This window comes from Phyllostomus hastatus, unplaced genomic scaffold (genome assembly GCF_019186645.2).
Source record: "Phyllostomus hastatus isolate PE091 unplaced genomic scaffold, TTU_PhHast_1.1 phas_scaffold_60, whole genome shotgun sequence".
Lineage (NCBI taxonomy): Eukaryota > Metazoa > Chordata > Mammalia > Chiroptera > Phyllostomidae > Phyllostomus > Phyllostomus hastatus.
The window spans coordinates 12,258,534-12,278,011 of record NW_025334038.1 but is presented as its reverse complement, the minus strand read 5'-3'; the positions used below and the strand labels follow the sequence as shown (position 1 = coordinate 12,278,011).

The 19,478-nt window shown below is 37.1% G+C and overlaps 1 protein-coding gene across 2 annotated transcripts in view; it reads left to right on the top strand.

Annotated features, from left to right (window-relative positions):
* The window catches only part of DARS1 (aspartyl-tRNA synthetase 1), a 66,679-nt gene that overhangs the window by 8,679 nt on the left and 38,522 nt on the right, over positions 1-19,478 (top strand). For both annotated transcript variants that reach the window (XM_045826014.1, XM_045826015.1), the window contains exon 4: positions 4,867-4,969. In XM_045826014.1, the coding sequence (XP_045681970.1) occupies positions 4,867-4,969 (103 nt within the window). The remainder of the gene's footprint in view (positions 1-4,866; positions 4,970-19,478) is intronic.

The window sequence follows — 19,478 nt, the reverse complement described above, 5'->3', positions numbered from 1 at the left end:
TTTTTGGAATTTTGCATTAATCTGATCTTCATAATTTTTAGTTGGAAAATTTTGTTTTTAAGTGTGTGTGTGTGTAAGTTATAAGTTACTCAAGTAATATTTTCACATGAATATTTCAAAGAATACAGAAATGATACTCACTTTTTTCTTTTTTTGCTGTCTGTCCTCTGCTTTAACCTGTTCTTAATAATTTGTTTGGCATCTTTCCAAAAATCTTGCCTTTTAATATATGTATGTATATGCACACACAGAGGTACATAGTTTTTTACTTGTTTTGTGCATGAGTTTTAATTTGTCTTATTTTATGTAGATTGCACATTTTACATGTTACTCTGCAACTTTTTAAATTTTCAGTGAACAATTTTTCTTGGAGATTCTTCCATGATACTCGTTATAGATATACATAAGGCAGTATTTCTCCAAGATAGATATCTAGAAGTGAAATTGCTGGGTTGAAGGGTATGCATATGCATATTTAAAATTTTATACCAAAATAACCTTTCAGTAAAGCTGTATTCAGTTATCCTACAGATATGTGACACTGCCATTTGCTTCACCTCTTGCTAATAGTGACTGTCAGTGTTTTTTATTTGTGCCAAAGTAGATCATCTAAAAAAAATAAATGAAATCTTATGCTTTGAATTTGCAAAACCCTGATTGCTACCATTCCTTTCTTATATCTTACATCAGAAAAATGTCAATAAATATGACATATTTGGAATGATTCATGTGCTTTAACTTCAAAAGTAATAACATTAAAACTGGCTTTGGAAAAACAAACTATGCTAGCAATTTCAAGTAGAGCAAAGCTGTAAAAGAACTAAAAAGATGAGCGCAGGCTGCGAACCAAAGTGTCGCAAGTTCAATTCCCAGCAAGGGTACATGCCTGGGTTGCAGGCCATAACCCCCAGCAATTGCACATTGATGTTTCTCTCTCTCTCTCTCTATCTATCTCCCTCCCTTCCCTCTCTAAAAAATAAATAAATAAAAATCTTTAAAAAAAGCAAAAACTAAAAGGAAATGAAGTGTCAAAATCATAGTGTCAAAAGTAAGACAACTGGAATCCTGTTGTGCAAACAAAAAAAAAGTCGGTTGGCATAACAAATATCTATATCTAGCCTTGTAGGGCACTGTTTTTATACATTCTTAAATATTAAAATCAGATTTCTTACAGTAAGTGTACATGTCACATTTCTAAAATAAGTGTTTTATATAGGAGCAAGGAGAAATTTTTAAATTCTTTTTTAATATACTTTATTGATTATGCTGTTACAGTTGTCCCATTCCCTTCATTCCCCTCCACCCTGCACACCCTCTCCTACCCACATTCCCCCCCTCTAGTTCATGTCTATGTGTCATAAGTTCTTTAGCTTCTACATTTCCCATACTATTCTTGCCCTCCCCCTGTCTATTTTCTGCCTACTATCTATGCTACTTATTCTCTGTACCTTTCCCCCCTCTCTCCTCCTCTCACTCCCCTGTTGGTAACCCTCCATGTGATCTCCATTTCTGTGGTTCTGTTCCCATTCTAGTTGTTTGCTTAGTTTGTTTTTGTGTTAGGTGTGGTTGTTAATAATTGTGAGTTTGCTGTCATTTTACTATACATGTTTTTTATCTTCTTTTCCTTAGATAAGTCCCTTTAACATTTCATAAAATAAGGGTTTGGTGATGATGAACTCTTTTAACTTGACCTTATCTGAGAAGCACTTTATCTGCCCTTCCATTCTCAATGAAAGCTTTGCTGGATAGAGCAATCTGGGATGTAGATCCTTGCCTTTCATAACTTGGAATACTTCTTCCCAGCCCCTTCTTGCCTGTAAGGTCTCTTTTGAGAAATCAGCTGACAGTCGAATGGGAACTCCTTTGTAGGTTACTGTCCCCTTATCTCTTGCTGCTTCTAGGATTCTCTCCTTCATTTTTATCTTGGCTAATGTAATTATGATGTGCCCTGGTGTGTTCCTCCTTGGGTCCAACTTCTTTGAGACTCTCTGGGCTTCCTGGACTTCCTGGAAGTCTATTTCCTTTGCCAGATTGGGGAAGTTCTCCTTTATTATTTGTTCAAATAAGTTTTCCATTTGTTGTTCTTCCTCTTCCCCTTCTGGTACCCCTATAATTCAGATGTTGGAACATTTAAAGATGTCCTGGATGTTCCTAAGCCTCTCTTCATTTTTTGAATTCTTGTTTCTTCATTCTGTTCTGTTGGGTTGTTTCTTTCTTCCTTCTGGTCCACTCCATTGATTTGAGTCCCAGTTTTTTTTCCCATCACTATTGGTTCCCTGTGCATTTTTCTTCGTTTCACATATTGTAGCCTTCATTTTTTCATCTAATTTGCAACCAAATTCCACCAATTCTGAGAGCATCCTGATCACCAGTGCTTTGAATGGTGCATCTGATAGGCTGTCTCTTTCTTTGTCACTTAGTTGTATTTGCTCTGAGGCTTTGATCTGTTCTTCCCTTAGGGCCATTTGTGTGTTTGTTGTTGTTGTTGTTGTTGTTGTTGTTTTTGTCTTGTCATGCCTGTTATGTAGTTAGGGGTAGAGCCTTAGGTGTTCACCAGTCACTGGGTGCAACCCAGTCAGTGGGTTCTGATGCTATATGTGAGGGAGGGGCCCAAGAGGGAACAATGGCGCTTGCTTCCCTCTCTGTCGGATTTCAGTCCCTTCCGCCACTTGCTCCAAGCAAACTGGGCCTTTCTGGTGCTGGTTCCTGGGTGGATGGGCTTGAATATGTTCTAGGACCCTGTGGGTCTCTCCAACGAACTCTCCTGTGAGGCTGGGAGTCTCTCCCTGGGCCTCAACCCACACAGGTGTTTTCAATCGGTGTTTGAGGCTTTAATTCCCGGCACTGGGACCCTGGGTGCACGGTCTGTCTCACTTCCCAGTTTCACCTGGTTTATCTTGCACACATGCGTGTGGGAATGCCCTGTCAGCCAGCCGCCTTGCACGCAGTGCCTCGCTTCACGGTCACCACCATGCTGGGTCCGCCTATTGCCACCCCACGCCCTGGGATCTGCCAGCTGCCAGGGTCCGCCCACTGCCGTCTTGCGCACCCGGGGTGCCTTGCGCGCCCGGTGCCACTGCTTATTGTGCCCCAACCCCTCTCCACCTGGCCAGAAAAGTCAATACAACTCCATGAGTTGTATCTGTTATTTTTTCCACTTTACAGATGAAGAACTGAGGCATAGTGTGGTTTAATTTTTCCACAGGCTTCTTCATGAGGAATGGTAGGCTAAATATGATCCTGGGTCTTTAGATTTCAGAACTTTCACTGTTTATCAAACCCTTACACTAAATGTTGCCCCCCACAGTCCTGACTTGGAGAGACATTTTCCTGTGCTCACCATTTGTAAGCCCTGCAGAGCTCTCCATTTTCTGTCAAGGTCTTTTGTGTATTGGAGTTTGCTGTGGGATGGCTTTGTAGTGCTGCTAAGTCTGTGCTGCCTGTCTGTCCTGTTAGAGCAGCTAAAATACTCACTAAATCATGCATGTTGCCTTCCAATTCGCGTTAGCATTCTGTTCCATGTGGGCTAATATCTGGCTGTGGGTTCAGTAGTTCCTAGGATGTCATTTTGATCTATTCTGCAGACTTCTCTCTTAACTTTATCAGCCTTTATCCATTCAGTGCCTTAAAATCCCTTTGAATTTATTTAGTACGTGGAACTTTCTTTTTCAAAATTTTACTTTGTGACTGGATCATATTCCAAAGGAAAGAAAATGAATGTCTATTTAGTGGTGAAAATATGTTAATCATTCATGACCCGGAAGTCTGAAGTTATGTTTGTTGGCATTTTGTTTACAACTTGTTTTTTTAACTCATGATCGCTGTCTAATTTTCATTTTGAAATACTCTATGTTGAAAGTATTAATAACTATAAGTCTGCTTGCATTTTTGCTAGGATTTTTTTGCAAAGGTAATTCTCAGTTTAAAAACTAAAATCATCTTTTGATGTTTTGTAAGACAAGCTGATGAGAAGTGGTCTTGAAAAGATTTATCTTGTTTTATGAGGAAGTAGTTTCCCAAAACTTGACCAGAGACTTAAAAAGGATCTGCTTTGAAGGAAAGAGATGTCACAAGGATACATAGTGACTGGAATCAATTATGAATAATGTTTTCAAAAGCTTAAGAATAAGGAATGATGGTTCTTTATGAAAGTAGGGGGACACCGAAAAGCCCAGAATACATAAAAATAAAACTGGTTGTAGGACATAAAGAGAATCTTTATAAAGTTATTATATAAATCTTTGTAAAAGTTATCTTTTATAAAGTTATTGGGAGTAAAAATAATTGGGACTACTATAAAGGATGAAGGGTTAGGAAGACAATAAAGGAAAAATGAAGGAAATAGAACATGAAAGAAACTAGCCTGTCATTCTAAATGCTCTTTAAAATGTACTTTGGTAGGAAGTAAAACGGACCACCCCACAGAATGCTTGTGTTCTTGTTCCTAAGCTCTTTATTAGTACTTCCATGGTTGCATCGTCGAAGCCCCTGGTGGTTAGCATAATGCCTTTGCCTGCAGAATATATTAGCTATTAAATGAATGTTGAAAGTGATCTGAAGTTACTTGAAATTTGTTTAATAAATCAATACAATGACAAAATAATTGCTGATTTATAATATTTTTTAATTAGTGATGTGCTGGTGTTGTCAAAAGCGTTTTTGTTTCTGTTAGTAGGAACTTGAGTTTCTTTAAAACTTGTCAGTTGAGTATGAGTATTTTGACTGAAAGCCGTGTATACGCATGTTACGTGCCTGATGAATGTAGTCAATTTTGGTCCTATTTTAAAGTAGAGAAGTGTTTTCCTTCTTTGTAAAGCCAGAGATAACATGTCCTTAATACATTTGTGTTCTTTCTGTCTTGTTCAGGAAAACAGTGTTTCTTAGTCCTACGTCAGCAGCAGTTTAACGTCCAGGCTCTTGTGGCAGTGGGAGACCATGCAAGCAAACAGATGGTTAAATTTGCTGCCAAGTAAGTAAGCAATTATATCCTGTTGTCAGAATAAACAATGGTGGGAACCAAGACTCCCAGCAGTTTGGACCATTTTCATATATTAACATCAATGCTCTGTTTGTTTAAAAATGTAGTTATTTAAATTTTCAGTTCAGTGTTGCTGAATACATTAAACTTAACAAAAGAGAAAATATGGAGCACAGACTTGAAATTCATTCGGAACTGCTGAAGCAGCACTCTCTACAGACAAGTCACATTTACTTTCAAGTAGAATAACAAAAAGCCTGGCAGTCTCAACATAGCAAAGCAACTTTATTTTGTTATGTTTGTTGAGTTTTATTTCCTCCCTCCCTTCCTCAGTTTGATTTGCATATTAAGCAATAAGTTTTCTAACCAAATAAAAGCGTATAAAACTAAAAAACGTAGTTTTGCAAATGATTCTCTCCTGAAGGAAGTAAAACTCAAATTTGACACCTAAAAGTTTAAAAAAAAATAAAAATTGTTCTCAGAGTACCTGAAGAAGTTCATTGTTTTGTCTAATTTACACGAAACAGGATAGAGAGATAGTGTAGTGGTTGTACATGCTGTAGCTCTAAGGTAATAATAGTTGGTGATATGGCTAGTGTTGTTTGTTGTATGTTTTTCTCAATTCAATTAAAATTTTATTTCCATGATAATGATCAAAGAAGACTTGGAAAATGGATGATCTTTACATTTTAACTAATAGAGTTCTTCGTAGACATACATGTTTTTCAAAGAAAGAAATGTAATCTAGAGTAAATGTTATATTTTTCTGTTGATTTTTATGTCTTGTCTTTAGACCTGTGTTTTAAAAGATGAGTTAATATAGATAAAATTACCAATTTTAGAACTAGAAAGAAACTAAAAAATGATCTAATTTAATACCCTAATTTATGTCTGGGTCCCCGTGACTCCACCAGCACAGTATTTTATGTACAGTGAATGCATAGACACTGGTTTTGGTATAGAGATTTATTTATCAAATTCATTATCATCTCATATCACAGTGCTTTAATATAGTGAGTGGATGCTCAGCAACTGGTTTTGGTTTAAAGCTGTATTTATCAAATTTAGTTTTATTGTATCATAGCAATACCTACACTCTGGTTTAAAATTTTCAATGCCATTATTTGCATCAATTCACCAGTGAATTCAATAGTATTAGTATTAACCCCATCTCTCCTTAGCTCCCAGCCTGTTGCCCAGAGACTGTCACTTTCATCTCTTCTACTTATATCTTATAATTAGATTTGCTGTTTCCATCTCATGTAGTCTGTAAGGATTTGTGCTTTTGGGTTGCATATATCATCTAGCCTTTTAAGGTCAATCTATATCCTATGAAGTGGGGCATAAATAAGCTTGGTCCCTAGATATAAACTTTATATAAAGAGCCTTCTAATATAAAGAGCCCCCAGAAACTAGAGATGTATATACTAAATTATATTTAATATACTGAAAAATACTGGGAGGTCAACTTCAAATCAGCAAAACAATAACCTTAATGTCTTTTGTTTTTTATATTTTAATTGGTTCTGAAAACTAATATATGAAGACGGCAGTTCTGTGTAGACTATATTTTTCCCATTTAACTGCATTGTAAGCTTATTAATGTTCTTGAAGAAAAGATTCTAGTCTAAACATCTTTTGAAATCATACTTACCCTTAAGATTTACTAAGAGGCATTCTACTAACAAGAGAACAGTCTATTGATTTGATGTTAGAAGTAGATGCATAAAAATACTCCACAAATAGTTATTTCTTATTATTTTGGATCTTCTTAAGAAACTCCTGGGACTTGACTAATAGCATTTGACCATATCAGATACTAACTAAAGCACTAACTGGAATAGCTACTTGTAAATGGTCTCTAAAACAGAACTTAGTTCACTAATGCCCTTATAAAATATAAATTAAAAAAGGCTTTCATCTAAAAGGGATAATGTAAGGGAGATACTTCTTTTAGGCAATAAAATAATTCAGATAACTCAGCTTGGATTTCGTAATCCTGAAGTCGAACTCAATCAAGATATAATTCAGGCTGAACAGTTAAGTTGTGACTTGGATTTTTTCAACAAAGAACATGTAGCTATTTTTAATCCCTCAAAAATGGACTTTATATAATTGATAATGTGTGGGAAAAGATGGTTTCATAATAGAGCTGATTATAAAGCTTTTGACTGGTTATATACAAGTGAATGGAGCCAATTTTATACAATAAGCTTAACATGTATACTTAGGTCATAATTATTTAACTTTTGGCACTACTCATATGTTAACGTATCTGGCCTGAATAATTAAGAGTAAATGTGTTAATAGCTTTTGCTACCTAGTGAAAAAAGAAAAAGAAAATTCTCTTAACTAAGACCCTCTGGTGAAAAATGATGAGTTTTTAATTTTTGTGGTTGGTTGATTATGTTGATTAAAATTAGGAACATAATTTTGTCCTTCTGGGAAGTCAGTCAGATTATCTTTTTTATATGATTTTAAACCATACTTCTAAGGTAGTTCACAAATTGGCACATGGCCTATATGACAAATGCTAGTAGTATGATCTTATATTCAAAGTACCAATTTTTGAAGAAGAAATTCAAGCACAGAAAAATTTGCTCTGGTGAGGTGGCTCAGTTGTTTTGAGTATTGTCCTGTACACTAGAAGATGGCAGGTTGATTTCCAGTGAGGACACATACCTAGGTTGCAGGTTCGAGCCTCGAGTTAGTACACGTGGGGAGGTAGTCTCTCTTTCCCACCTCCTTCTCTTCTCTCTCTCTCTCTCTCCCTCTCTCTCTCTCTCCATCTAAAATAAAAATCAATGGTAGAAAAACATATCCTCGAGTGAGGATTTTAAAAAGTTTGTTTTTACTTTGAAATGGCCTGTTCTATTCATGAACTATAATAAATTGAGTGAAGTCATATTGTAAATTCTAAAGAACTTTCAGAACTTATTTAAGAAAAAGATGAGTTGTTTTTTTCTTCATCATTCAAAATCCTATTCCTAAAAATTATCTTTACTGACTAGGTTTAACATGAATATGTTTCATATAAAATGGGTGTGCATTGGCTCCATTGTGAAAACCATGATTTAAGGTAGTTACATACATTTATCTTTGAGGTTGGTTGCAGACTGGTGTAGCCACTATGGAAAGCAGTATGGAGATAACTCAATAAATTAAAAATGGGTCTGCTTTTTGACCCAGTAACCCCACTTCTGGGAATATACCAAAAGAAACCCAAAATACTAAATCAGAAGAACGTGAGCACCCCTTTGTTCCTTGCACTGTTATTCACAACCACCAAGATATGGGAGGAGCCCAAGTGCCCACCAGTGGATGATTGGATAAACTAAGCTTTGGGACATTTACACAGTGGAATACTATTCGGCCGTAAAAAAAAATTTACCCTTTGCGACAGCATGGATGGACCTGGAGAACATTATCCTAAGATAAGCCAGGAGAGACAAATACCATATAATTTCACTTATATGTGAATCTAATGAACAAACTGAGCTAACAAGCAAAATAGGGACAGTTCTTTATGAAGATAAAGAAAAAGATGACAGCTATTGGGAGTGGGGAGGTTAGGGGGTGGAGGGATGGAACAAAAAGGTAAAAAGGCTCATGGACAATGGTGTGGTGATTGCAGTGGGGAGAAGTGTGTAAGGGGGTTAAATAGTAATAGAAAAAATATAATAAAATATATTTAAAAAAAGAAAAATTCCTCTGTTTGACAGTAACAGATGAAAAGTAAAAATTTGTATAATTTGCTATGGTCTGACTGTATTAATTTATTATTGTTATACCATACTACAAAAATTCTAAACTATGGCTCACATGAACTTTCTATGTTTTGAAGCATGAAAGATAATCCAACTTTCAGCCATGACACCAGAATGATAGTAATACTATAATTATTTACTGATGTTTTAAAAAATATTTGAGAGTAAAGTCTTCTATTTGTAAGTTTTCTAAGGTATTTGGCATTAATTCTTTATCTTTTTAGTGTTGCTCTTTTTAATTTCTGCCATATGTTAGTTGGTTTTAAACAGGATAGTCCAATAATTTATTAGACTAATATTTATTGATATATACAAGCTCTTTCTGCTTTAAGTCCATACTTGCTGGAAGTTTCCTTTTAAGTGCTATTTTTCTCTAAAATCTTTAATGGCTTTCTATTTCCAACCATGTCCGATAATAATTTTGAGTGCTGGTTCCCTCATTACAGTGTTATTTGCCTCTGCTTCCCAAGATACACTCTTCACATTGGGCAGGCTGCATATCTGCAATGGCTTCTTCTTACTTTACTGTTTATGCTAAAAGTTTTGGCTTTATTTAGTAAATTTTCATTTTTTCTCACTTAGTTTAAGCCCATGTCTGTCATGATCCTCATTGATTACTTTCTCTTACCATTTCTTTGGGGTCCACAGATATGTTCTTGAAAGTTTGGAAGTATTCTATACTTTTTAAATTTTACTGTACATATTTCTATTATTGTCTTAAGGTTATATAAGGGTATTACTGTATATCATTTTAAAGCCTAACTTATAACAGAATAACTGTCTAAATTTAAAACTTCCATTTAGCATTTACTGTCATAGTTACATCTGTGTTCATGCCAAACAAAGTCAGATGATGTCCGTGTTCTGTACAAATTAAGATTTCACTGTGTTTGAATAGTGACACATATTGAACCAGTTGGGTTACTAGGTAGTACTTGATAGTTAAGAGGCATCCTGTCCTAACTGATGTGGCTCAGTTGGTTGGGCATCATCCTGCAAAGCTAAAAGTCACCAGTTCTCTTTCTAGTCAGAGTGCTTGCTGGGTTGCAGGTTTGATCCCCAGTCTCTGCACATTTGACAGGTAACCCAGCAATGTTTCTCACACTGATGTTTCTCTCCCTCTCTTTCTCCTTCCATTCACCTCTCTCTAAAAAGAAATAAAATCTTTTTTTCAAAGAGGCATTCTAAAGTTTTAATAGCCTGTGCCATTCAAACAAATTTATTGAATCCAATTTTCTGTGTAAGGGCCGCAGAATCACTAAGAAGTATAATCATTTCCGTGCAAGGAGAAATGTTTCTATTTCCAGTTCTAGTAGTTATCAGATTACATACCCATTCAATTAAAATTTCAGTTAACAATGCTGTATTATTAACTTCCACATGAACAAGAGATAGTTTTATAAAAATACCAACTGATACTTTATTTCAATCACTCTTTGGGGAATTTTGGTTAATTTTGAGGCCTAATTATTCAGACCCAACCTCAAAGTTAATGTTTTATGTAATTGTGAACAGGTATTCTTCACATTATTAGTATTAAAGTAAAAAATACAGAAACAGATTAAATATAGAACTGGATCAAAGGTTACAGCTTCATACAGTAAATCAAATGTCTGCAGTATAGTTTTTGTGAACTTTAATAATATTGTTTATTTGACTTTTATATTTTTGTATTTGTTTTTATTTAAAATTTCATTTTGATTTAAAGTTAAGGGATATAAACATTAGGCATTTATACTGGTTTTACACTTGTAGATACCTAAATAGCACAATAAAACTTATTTAAATGCTCACTGAGGGTTCCTTGCATTTTTTGTTCCACTAAAGAGAGCCCATGCAATAGTTTGAGAACCAGTGGTCAATGCCATATTGAATGGAATCTTACTGAGCTTATTTTTAACTTAAAATTCTGGAGGTTTTGGTGAAGAAAAATGAGTTCACATAATAAGTCATTATGAAACTACTAGGATAATTTTAAACCTTTAATTTTTAGAAAGTACCAATTCTGGGTATAATAGAGAGCCAGAGAGCCCAGAAGCTCAGCTCCCCACTAAACCATGTGACTTCAATAAATTGTTTACTGACGCAGACACTGGCCCACAGTGTCCTCAGCATTATGGATGAGCTACGAGATAAATTCACATGGACTACCGAGTCCTATGGAGGAAAAAGGACTGCACAGCCACTCTCTCAAGAGGAGAATGCACCAACCCTCGCCTTGACAAGCTTTTATTAGCTTTCAGTTTGCACAGGGATACACGTAAAGTTCATTAATTATTGTCAGGCAGTAAGGATTAAACAATAGGTAGCATACAAAGAACTACGAGGGCTTATTCTGAGTCAGGATCTGTTAGCTAAAGGGCTACACAACTTTGGGAAACAAACTCATTTCCTTCTCGGACCCTTATCATTTAATTGAGAGCATTCTTAGCAAAGCAGGTTTCACAGGATTTTATATATTCTTTCTTAGGCCTAAGCACCTAGAGAACCCACCCTTTCCAGCACAGGGCTAGGCTTAAATTAGGCAGGGGAAGTAAGACAGCCAAGAGATTAGGAGACTTCTCGCAGACAGAATGAGGACTCAGGTTATGTCAAAGCCAAGGGGCGAGGGTCCATCACCCCCTTTTGTTACAGTCCCCCAAGTCCTTCCCTGGGGGGTCCCTGTGATTGTGCCTGTCTTAGGTTTTTCCTCCCTTGAGGAATATTACCTGTCACTGGCTAACCAGTCAAGCATTGGGGGACAGGCAGGGTAAAGAAAAAGGAGCAGAGGCAGCGCCACTGCCAGGGAGATAAGCTTTGTTTCCTTAGTGGCTTATGGTCCGAAGGTTGCTCGCTCAGCCTTAGCCATGCGGGGGGGGGGGGGGGGATGCGGGGGGAGTTACAGCTTCTGAAACCAGGCAGGGTGGTTCCCAACAGTTTACTGTATGCCACCCTTACTTCATTTTTAGAGTGAAGACTCTTCTTTTAAAATCCTTATTTCTGCTCACCTGGGAAATATAAAAGTCTGAGATTGAATATGCTATTAATTTACTGTAATTGAAAGAAGTTACTTGACACGATACTTGACAAGTTTGTGCTTGCCTTAGAATTGAAATACAGGTTTTTTTTTAAATCACAGAGTAGTTTAATATTTTTAAAAATAATTTATGTTTTGGGGGTTCTGTTTGACTTAAATGGCAAATATATTGTTTCTCATGTTTGGGCATTTCGAATTCTTTCCTTGAATTATACAATTTAATTTACATCATTGAAGCATTTTTTGTTGGTGTGTTACTCGAAAAACTAGTATGTGGCAACTTTATAACCTGTCCTTTTTTCTAACTAATTTTATATTATACTTTTTCTAAGATTTAAAATCATTAAATTGAATGTGGGTGGTTATATACATCTGTGGAACACATTTCTTGTTGAGTATAGTAAGATTTCAACAAATTATTTCTGACAACTAGAAGGCTAGCAAACTTGTTGCCAGTTTTGCTGAAAGTCTTTAATATTCAAGTACCTGTAAGTTGTGTTAAAATTTTAAGTTTTTGTTGATATAAGAATATGTAAGTATGCAAAAAGAAATGTTTAAAATAATATCTTCACTATTCTAAATTAGGGAGAGGGCAAAAGCAGGTAAATAGAAACAAAATGGAAATAGTATTAAAAAATATGAGCTGATAACTACCTAAACTTATAATCATGATCATCACCTAGCTTTCACCAACTCCAAAGTTTATGCTTACTATTAACAAGTAACCATCAGCATATATCAATATATAGGATTTTTACATATTTTAGGTCTTTATTGTAACAATGTGGTATAATAAAGCACCTCGAGGGGATTAAATCTGTGGTACATAAAACAATCTGAAATAAAAGGTAAAAACTATTATTTATACAGAGTTTATGTTGTTAACCATTTCGTAATTATCTTGGGTATATTGAGTGGATTATATGAATAATGATGGAGTATACTCTTCTTCAGTGACCTCTGTAACAGGTGCTATATGTTTATGTGTATAATTTATATATACACACACACATAATTTTTTTATCTTTGCCTGAGGATATGTTTGATTTTAGAGAGGAGGAGGGAAGTCCTGGCTGGTGTGGATCAGTGGATTGAGTGCTGGTCTGTGAACCAAAGGGTCACCAGTTTGATTCCCAGGGCTCATGCCTGGGTTGTAAGCCAGGCCCCCATTAGGGGGTGTACAAGAGGCAACCATACATTGATGTTTCCCTCTGTTCTCCCTCCCTACCCCTCTCTCTCTAAAAATAAATAAATAAAATCTTTTTAAAATAATTTAAAAGAAAAGAGAGGAGAAAAGAGAGAGGAAAATCAATTGGTAGCCTCCTGTACATGCCACAGCTAGGGACTGAACCCGCAACCTAGGTATGTGTCCTGACTGGGAATCAAGCCCACATTTTTGGTGTAGCAGACGATACTCCAATTAGCTGAGTCACCCAACCAGGGTAGGTGCCATACATTTTTTCAGTGAAAGGCCATGGAGAAAAACCCTCCCATACACACTCAGACTTTTATTGCCTATGAAATAGTATTTTTAATATTTAAGAAATTTAATCTACAATTAACATTCAGTATAATAAATAAGTAAAAACACTTATTTGTAAAGATATATATATATATATACACACCTATTTTCACTGCAGCATCATTCACAATAGCCAAGGCATGGAAGCAACCTGTGTCTTATCAGTAGATGATTGGATAAAGAAGGTGTGGTACATATATGCAATGGAATACTGCTCAGCCATTAAAAATAATGAAATAGTGCCATTTGCACCAACATGAGTGGATCTTGAGTGTTATGCTAATAAATGGAAAAGGACAAGAACCATATGATTTTATTCATATGTGGGATATAAAACAAAAAGCAAGAAATGAACAAATAAAACAAAAAAAACCTCATTAGTACAGACAATAGAATGGTGGTTACAGGGAAGAAGAAGGTTGGAAGGAGGACAAAGTAGATAAAAGGAGTCAAATACATGGTAATGGAAGGAGACTAGACCTCAGGTGGTGGGCACACAATAGAATATTTAGTTGTTGTACTATAAAGATGTACTTCTGAAATTTATATAATATTAACCAATGTCACCCCCCCAAAAAAATTTATTTTTTTTTAAATGCTATAAAAACAGTGGCAGGAAAGGTAGTTAGAAACTAGGGAGCTTTATGTTTATAAAGTTACTTTTTCTTGAATAATTTCAATATAAAAATATTTGATAGCTCTAACTATAAATATGAAATCTAAAATTGACTGGGTAATTTAATAATTGCATGTTTTTGCTTACTTTTTCTTATCATCATCAGCACTGCCACACAGGTTATCTTACACATTCCTTTTTTTTTTTTTTTAAGATTTTATTTACTTATTTTTAGAGAGGAAAGGGTGGGAGATAGAGAGAGAGAAACATCAATGTGCGATTGCAGGGGGTCATGGCCTGCCACCCAGGCATGTACCCTGACTGGGAATGGAACCTGTAACACATTGGTTCGCAGCCTGCGCTCAATCCACTGAGCTACGCCAGCCAGGGCTGAGTCTTACACATTCTTAACACTCTAGATATGAGAAAACACAATGTCACTCAACATAAGCAGCTGTGTTGTATGTGCAGCTGATGTGGAAAATAAGACCACAGAGTCAGGTTTTGAAATAAGAATTTATTTTTTACTGACATTCTGGATATAGGAAAGAAGTGAAAGAATTTGGCTGGGTAACTGATGGCATCCTTAACACATCAGGCTCTTTTTCATACACTTGTACAAACTAAAATCCTTTCCTACAATTGCTCTAGTGTCAGTAAAGAAGGAGATTTTGGGACATTCAGGTATGGGTGGGTGTTCTTGTGGGTTAACTTTTTGTAGAGTGGTGCTAATATTGAATCAGTTCTGCTGTAATGTGTAACAGGTACATTCCTAAAATCACTGATATGCAAGATTATGCAATTAAAAAGTCAAGGCTTATGTGGAAAACAGGTTAATGGCACAATAAAAAATTTTATCAGTGAAAAAGTTTTACAAAAAAACCTAATTTAGGATGAACAAGAAGACAGTGTCCGGGTAGGAGGGAGCAGATTCCACTTCACCCTACATACAGGAGAAAATCCTAGCTGATCTATGGAGTAAAAGAGCAAACAGCCAACAGTACCTCAGCATGTATGAAAATAAGAGACCAAAAATTGTAGCAGACACCGAAAAACCAAACAGTAAGGACAGTGCTTCAGGACAATAAGTCCCAAGGACCAGTGTGGCGACCAGGGCAGCTGCAGCCCCAGGCCTGCGCATGCTGGGTCTGCCATAGAGTCCTTGGGAGAAAGCAGGGCAACTGCTCCCTCTCCGACCAAACAAGATCTGAGCAGCACTGGAAGAGACCTGGTTGCTTGAAGTCGCAGAGAGGGGAATAAGGTGTAAGTGGCAAACACACAAGGGCTGTGAGCCCCCACGGAGTCTGTGGACACTGGTTGGGGAGAGTTGAGAGTCATGCAGTGACGGGCCCTGACCCCAATAGTCACCGGTCTGGCTGGAGAATTGGGCTGTGGGAGAGGCCAGGCCACTGTATGGAGCAGCAGGTTTGAGTAGGAAGAATTTCTCAAAAAGAAAAAGTGAAAAGACAGACACTGTTTGGGGAATTTTCCTGCAGCAATCGCTCCAGCCTCTCCGCTACCCAGCTGGGCAGCAATCCCGATGTTGTGTGGAAGACCCTGTGCACCCCCATAGCACTGGGAAGGGTGAGGCAGCCTGGCTGAGCATGCACGCGTGAGCACACCCCCGTGCCCCAGCCCACAGCGGTAACCTGGGGAAAGGCCTAGATCCCACACCCAGGGCACCAGGGAGAGGCGCCAGGATAGCTCCAGGGGGGTGCACGAGGCTGACTCGGTACAGGTTGGGAAGAAAGAAAAGCCATACTAGTTGCCCCGCAGCCTGCTGTAACCAGCAAGACCAGAAAACTGGTCTGGCCACCTTGAAACCAAGAGGCTTTTTTATTTTATTCTATTTTTTAAAATAATTTTTTATTTTTTAATTTTTATCATTTTTTATCTTTCAATTCCTTTTACCTCTCTTTCCTTCATTCTTGTTTTATTCCTTCTTCTTTCCTTTTCAATTTTATCTCTTCTTCCTTCCTTTGCCTATTTTTTTTAAATACCTACAAGTGAGGTGGGGGGGACCCAAAAACCTTGGAACTGTGAAAAGACTGCAGTTGGACCCAAAGAAGGGGCATCACAACAGCTGAGACAGTGGGACAGATTTCACTTTGCTATTACAGAGAACCTACAAGTTACTGCATATTTGTATTATTGCTGGGGGTTTTTTGTGGGCTTTTTTTTTCATTATTGTTACATCTTTTAGTAGTATTTTTGTATTCCTCTTCTTTCTGTATAATCTGCTTTGCTTGGCTGGTTATATTGTATCATTTGACAGGTTTCCCCGTTCTCTTTTTCATAGTGTATTGCTAATTTACTGTCCTTAACTTCACTTGTGTCCCATTAGCACACTACTCAAGGTCCTATACTCCCTATTTTTGTTATCCAGATCACATAGATTCTGTCATATGATTGTTGCTCTAATATTATTGTAAATAATAGGTGTTCCATACAATTGTAAGTACTTCTCAACATCTCTCCCAGATCTTAGCCCACTTCACGGTTTCCTGAACTCTATTACTGCAGTGGTTAACTCTATTCTCTCACACATGACACCTATTTACTATTCTTTACTTTCACCTTACCTCAGAATCTGACCTTCCATAACCTCACTGCTTTCTAGATCCAACTCAAAATCCTTCCTTCCCCAACAAGAGTCTTATCTTCTTTCCATCCTTTCTAAAAAGCAGCTAATTGGGTAGAAGATCACAGTTAACACTATACATAGTCAAAGAATCTCCTATCTCTTCTCTACTGGCTGCTACTGTAAATATCATAGAATACTCTCTTGCTGTCTTAAACTATTTTGCGTTTCCCCTCCAACTGATCACAAAAAGAAGTAGGTGGAAGTGGTGAACACCAGGATACCCACTGGAAGAGGAAACTGAACAGCAAAGGAACCACCAACAGATAACAACCGAAGAAGGTGAAGGAGCGAGTGGAAACCACACAGACTTCAATCCAGGACCTATCTGTAAATACAACTAAATAGGGGAGAAAATACCCAGTACAAACAAGTGAACAAGAGCAAGAGAGAATCCTCAAAACCTTGTACACATGGAAGAACCAGCTTGAACACAACCAGCATTTTGTTGTCCTCACCAGCACAAAAAAAATACAAGAGGTAGTGGACAGAGTGATCCTCAGTTAACCAGCTGGTGGGAAGGAACCACCAAAGAAAGACCCAGCAACAATCAAAACCCAAAGACAAACACAGAGCCAACTTAAGCAATAGCCCAAGGCCAGTGAGCTTGGGAGATCAAGGAGACTGCACCACTGAATCTCACAAGTATTCTACCACAGAAGTTCACACTATAAACCCAGGGAGCCAGAACAGATCAATTCTGTTGCTGAGGCTAACAAGAAGAGTCTCACAAATGATGGGAAGACAAAGAAACTATCCCCAGATGAAAGGAAAGCAGGAAGCCTCAGAAAGAATGCTAAATGAAATAGAGGCAACTCAACTATCAGATACTGAGTTCAAAGCAATGGTTATCAGGAAGCTCAATGAGCTCACAATGAATTACCAGAAACTACAGGGAAGCTACTGCAAACTATATCAACATGAAAAAGGAAATAGAAACTATCAACAAGGGCCAAGAGGAAATGAACACAATTTCTGAACTGAAGAACAACACAGTAGAAGGAATCAAAAGCAGGATCAAGGAAGCAGAAGATCGGACCAGCGAGCTAGAGGACAAAGTAGGAAAAAAAACACCCAGAAAGAGCAAGAAAAGAAAAAGAGGCTCAGAAGGAATGAAGAAGGATTAAGAGAAATGCAAGACAATATGAAACATAATAATACCCATATAATAAGGATACCAGAAGGAGAAGAAGAGGAGCAAGGGATAGAAAACCTATTTGAAAAAATAATGATGGAAAACTTCCCTAATTTGATGAGAGAAAAAGTCACACAAATCCAGGAAACACAGAGAGTCCCAATCCAGAGGAACCCCAAGAGGCCCACTTCAAGACATATAATGGCAAAATACCGAGACAAAGAGAGAATCTTAAAAGCAGCAAGGGAGAAACAGGAAGTAACATACAAGGGAGCCCCGATAAGGTTAGGAGCTGACTTCTCAATGGAAACGCTCCAAGCCAGAAGAGAATGGCAAGAAATACTCCAAATAATGAGAACCAGAGGCCTGCAACCAAGGCTGCTTTACCCAGCGAGGCTCTCAATAAAGATAGAAGGTCAAATAAGGAGCTTCCCAGACAAAAGAAGTCTAAAAGAATACACCTCCACTAAACCAGCTCTGCGAGAGATGCTAAAGAGACTGCTATAAGGAAAGGAAGGAAGGAAAACAGAGAGAGAGGAACACAGGTACACAAATGGGCAATGAATAAGTATCTATGAATAATAACCTTAAACATAAATGGATTAAATGCTCCACTCAAAAGATATAGAATAGCTGAATGGATAAGAAAGTTTGACCCACATATATGCTGCCTACAAGAGACCCACCTCAGAACAAAAGACTTACACAGACTGAAAGTGAATGGCTGGAAATATATTCCAAGCAAATGGACAGGAAAGAAAAGCCGGGGTAGCAATACTCACTCATATCAGACAAAATAGACTTCCAAAAAAGGGCCATAAAGAGAGACCCAGAAGGTCACTTTATAATATTCAAGGGAAGAATCCACCAAGAAGACATAAATATTGTAAATATATATGCACCCAACATAAGAGCACCCAAATACATAAAGAAAATTTTTTAGAGGACTTCAAGAAAGATTGACAGCAACACAATTATAGTAGGGGATTTTAACACCCCACTATCAAAAATGGACAGATCTTCCAAACAAAATACCAAAAAAGATATTATGGCATTGAACAATGCCCTAGATGAAATGAACCTAACTGATATATAGAGCCCTACATCCCAAAGAAGCTAAATACGCATTCTTTTCGAATGCACATGGAGCATTTTCAAAGATACACCACATGATAGGACACAAAACAAGCCTCAACAAATTCAAGAAAATTGAAATCATGTCAAGCATTTTCTCTCTCCACAAGGGCCTGAAACTAGAAACTAACCCCAAGGGAAAAACCCAAAACACTCAAAATCATGGAGATTGAATACCATGCTATTAAACAATGAATGGGTCAAGAATGAAATTAGGGAAGAAATCAAAGAGTTTCTGGAAACAAAAATGAATTCATAACAACCCAAAACTTATGGGACACAGCAAAGACAGTCCTAAGAGGGAAGTTCATAGTGATACAGGCATACCTAAAAAAGATAGAAACATTTCAAACAAACAACCTAATCTTATCCCTACAAGAACTCGAGGAACAACAAAGACAGTCCAGAGCAAGCAGAAGGAAGGAAATAACCAAGATCAGAGCAGAATTAAATGACATAGAGACTAAAAGCACAGTTTTAAGGATCAAAGAATCCAGCAGCTGGTTCTTGGAAAAGAAACAAAATCGACAAGCCTTTAAGCAAGCTCACCAAGAAAAAAAGAAAGAGAACCCAAATAAACACAATCAGAAATGAAAGAGGAGAGATTATAACTGACACCACAGAAATACAAAGGATTGTAAGAAATTACTGTGAAGAACTGTGCCAAGA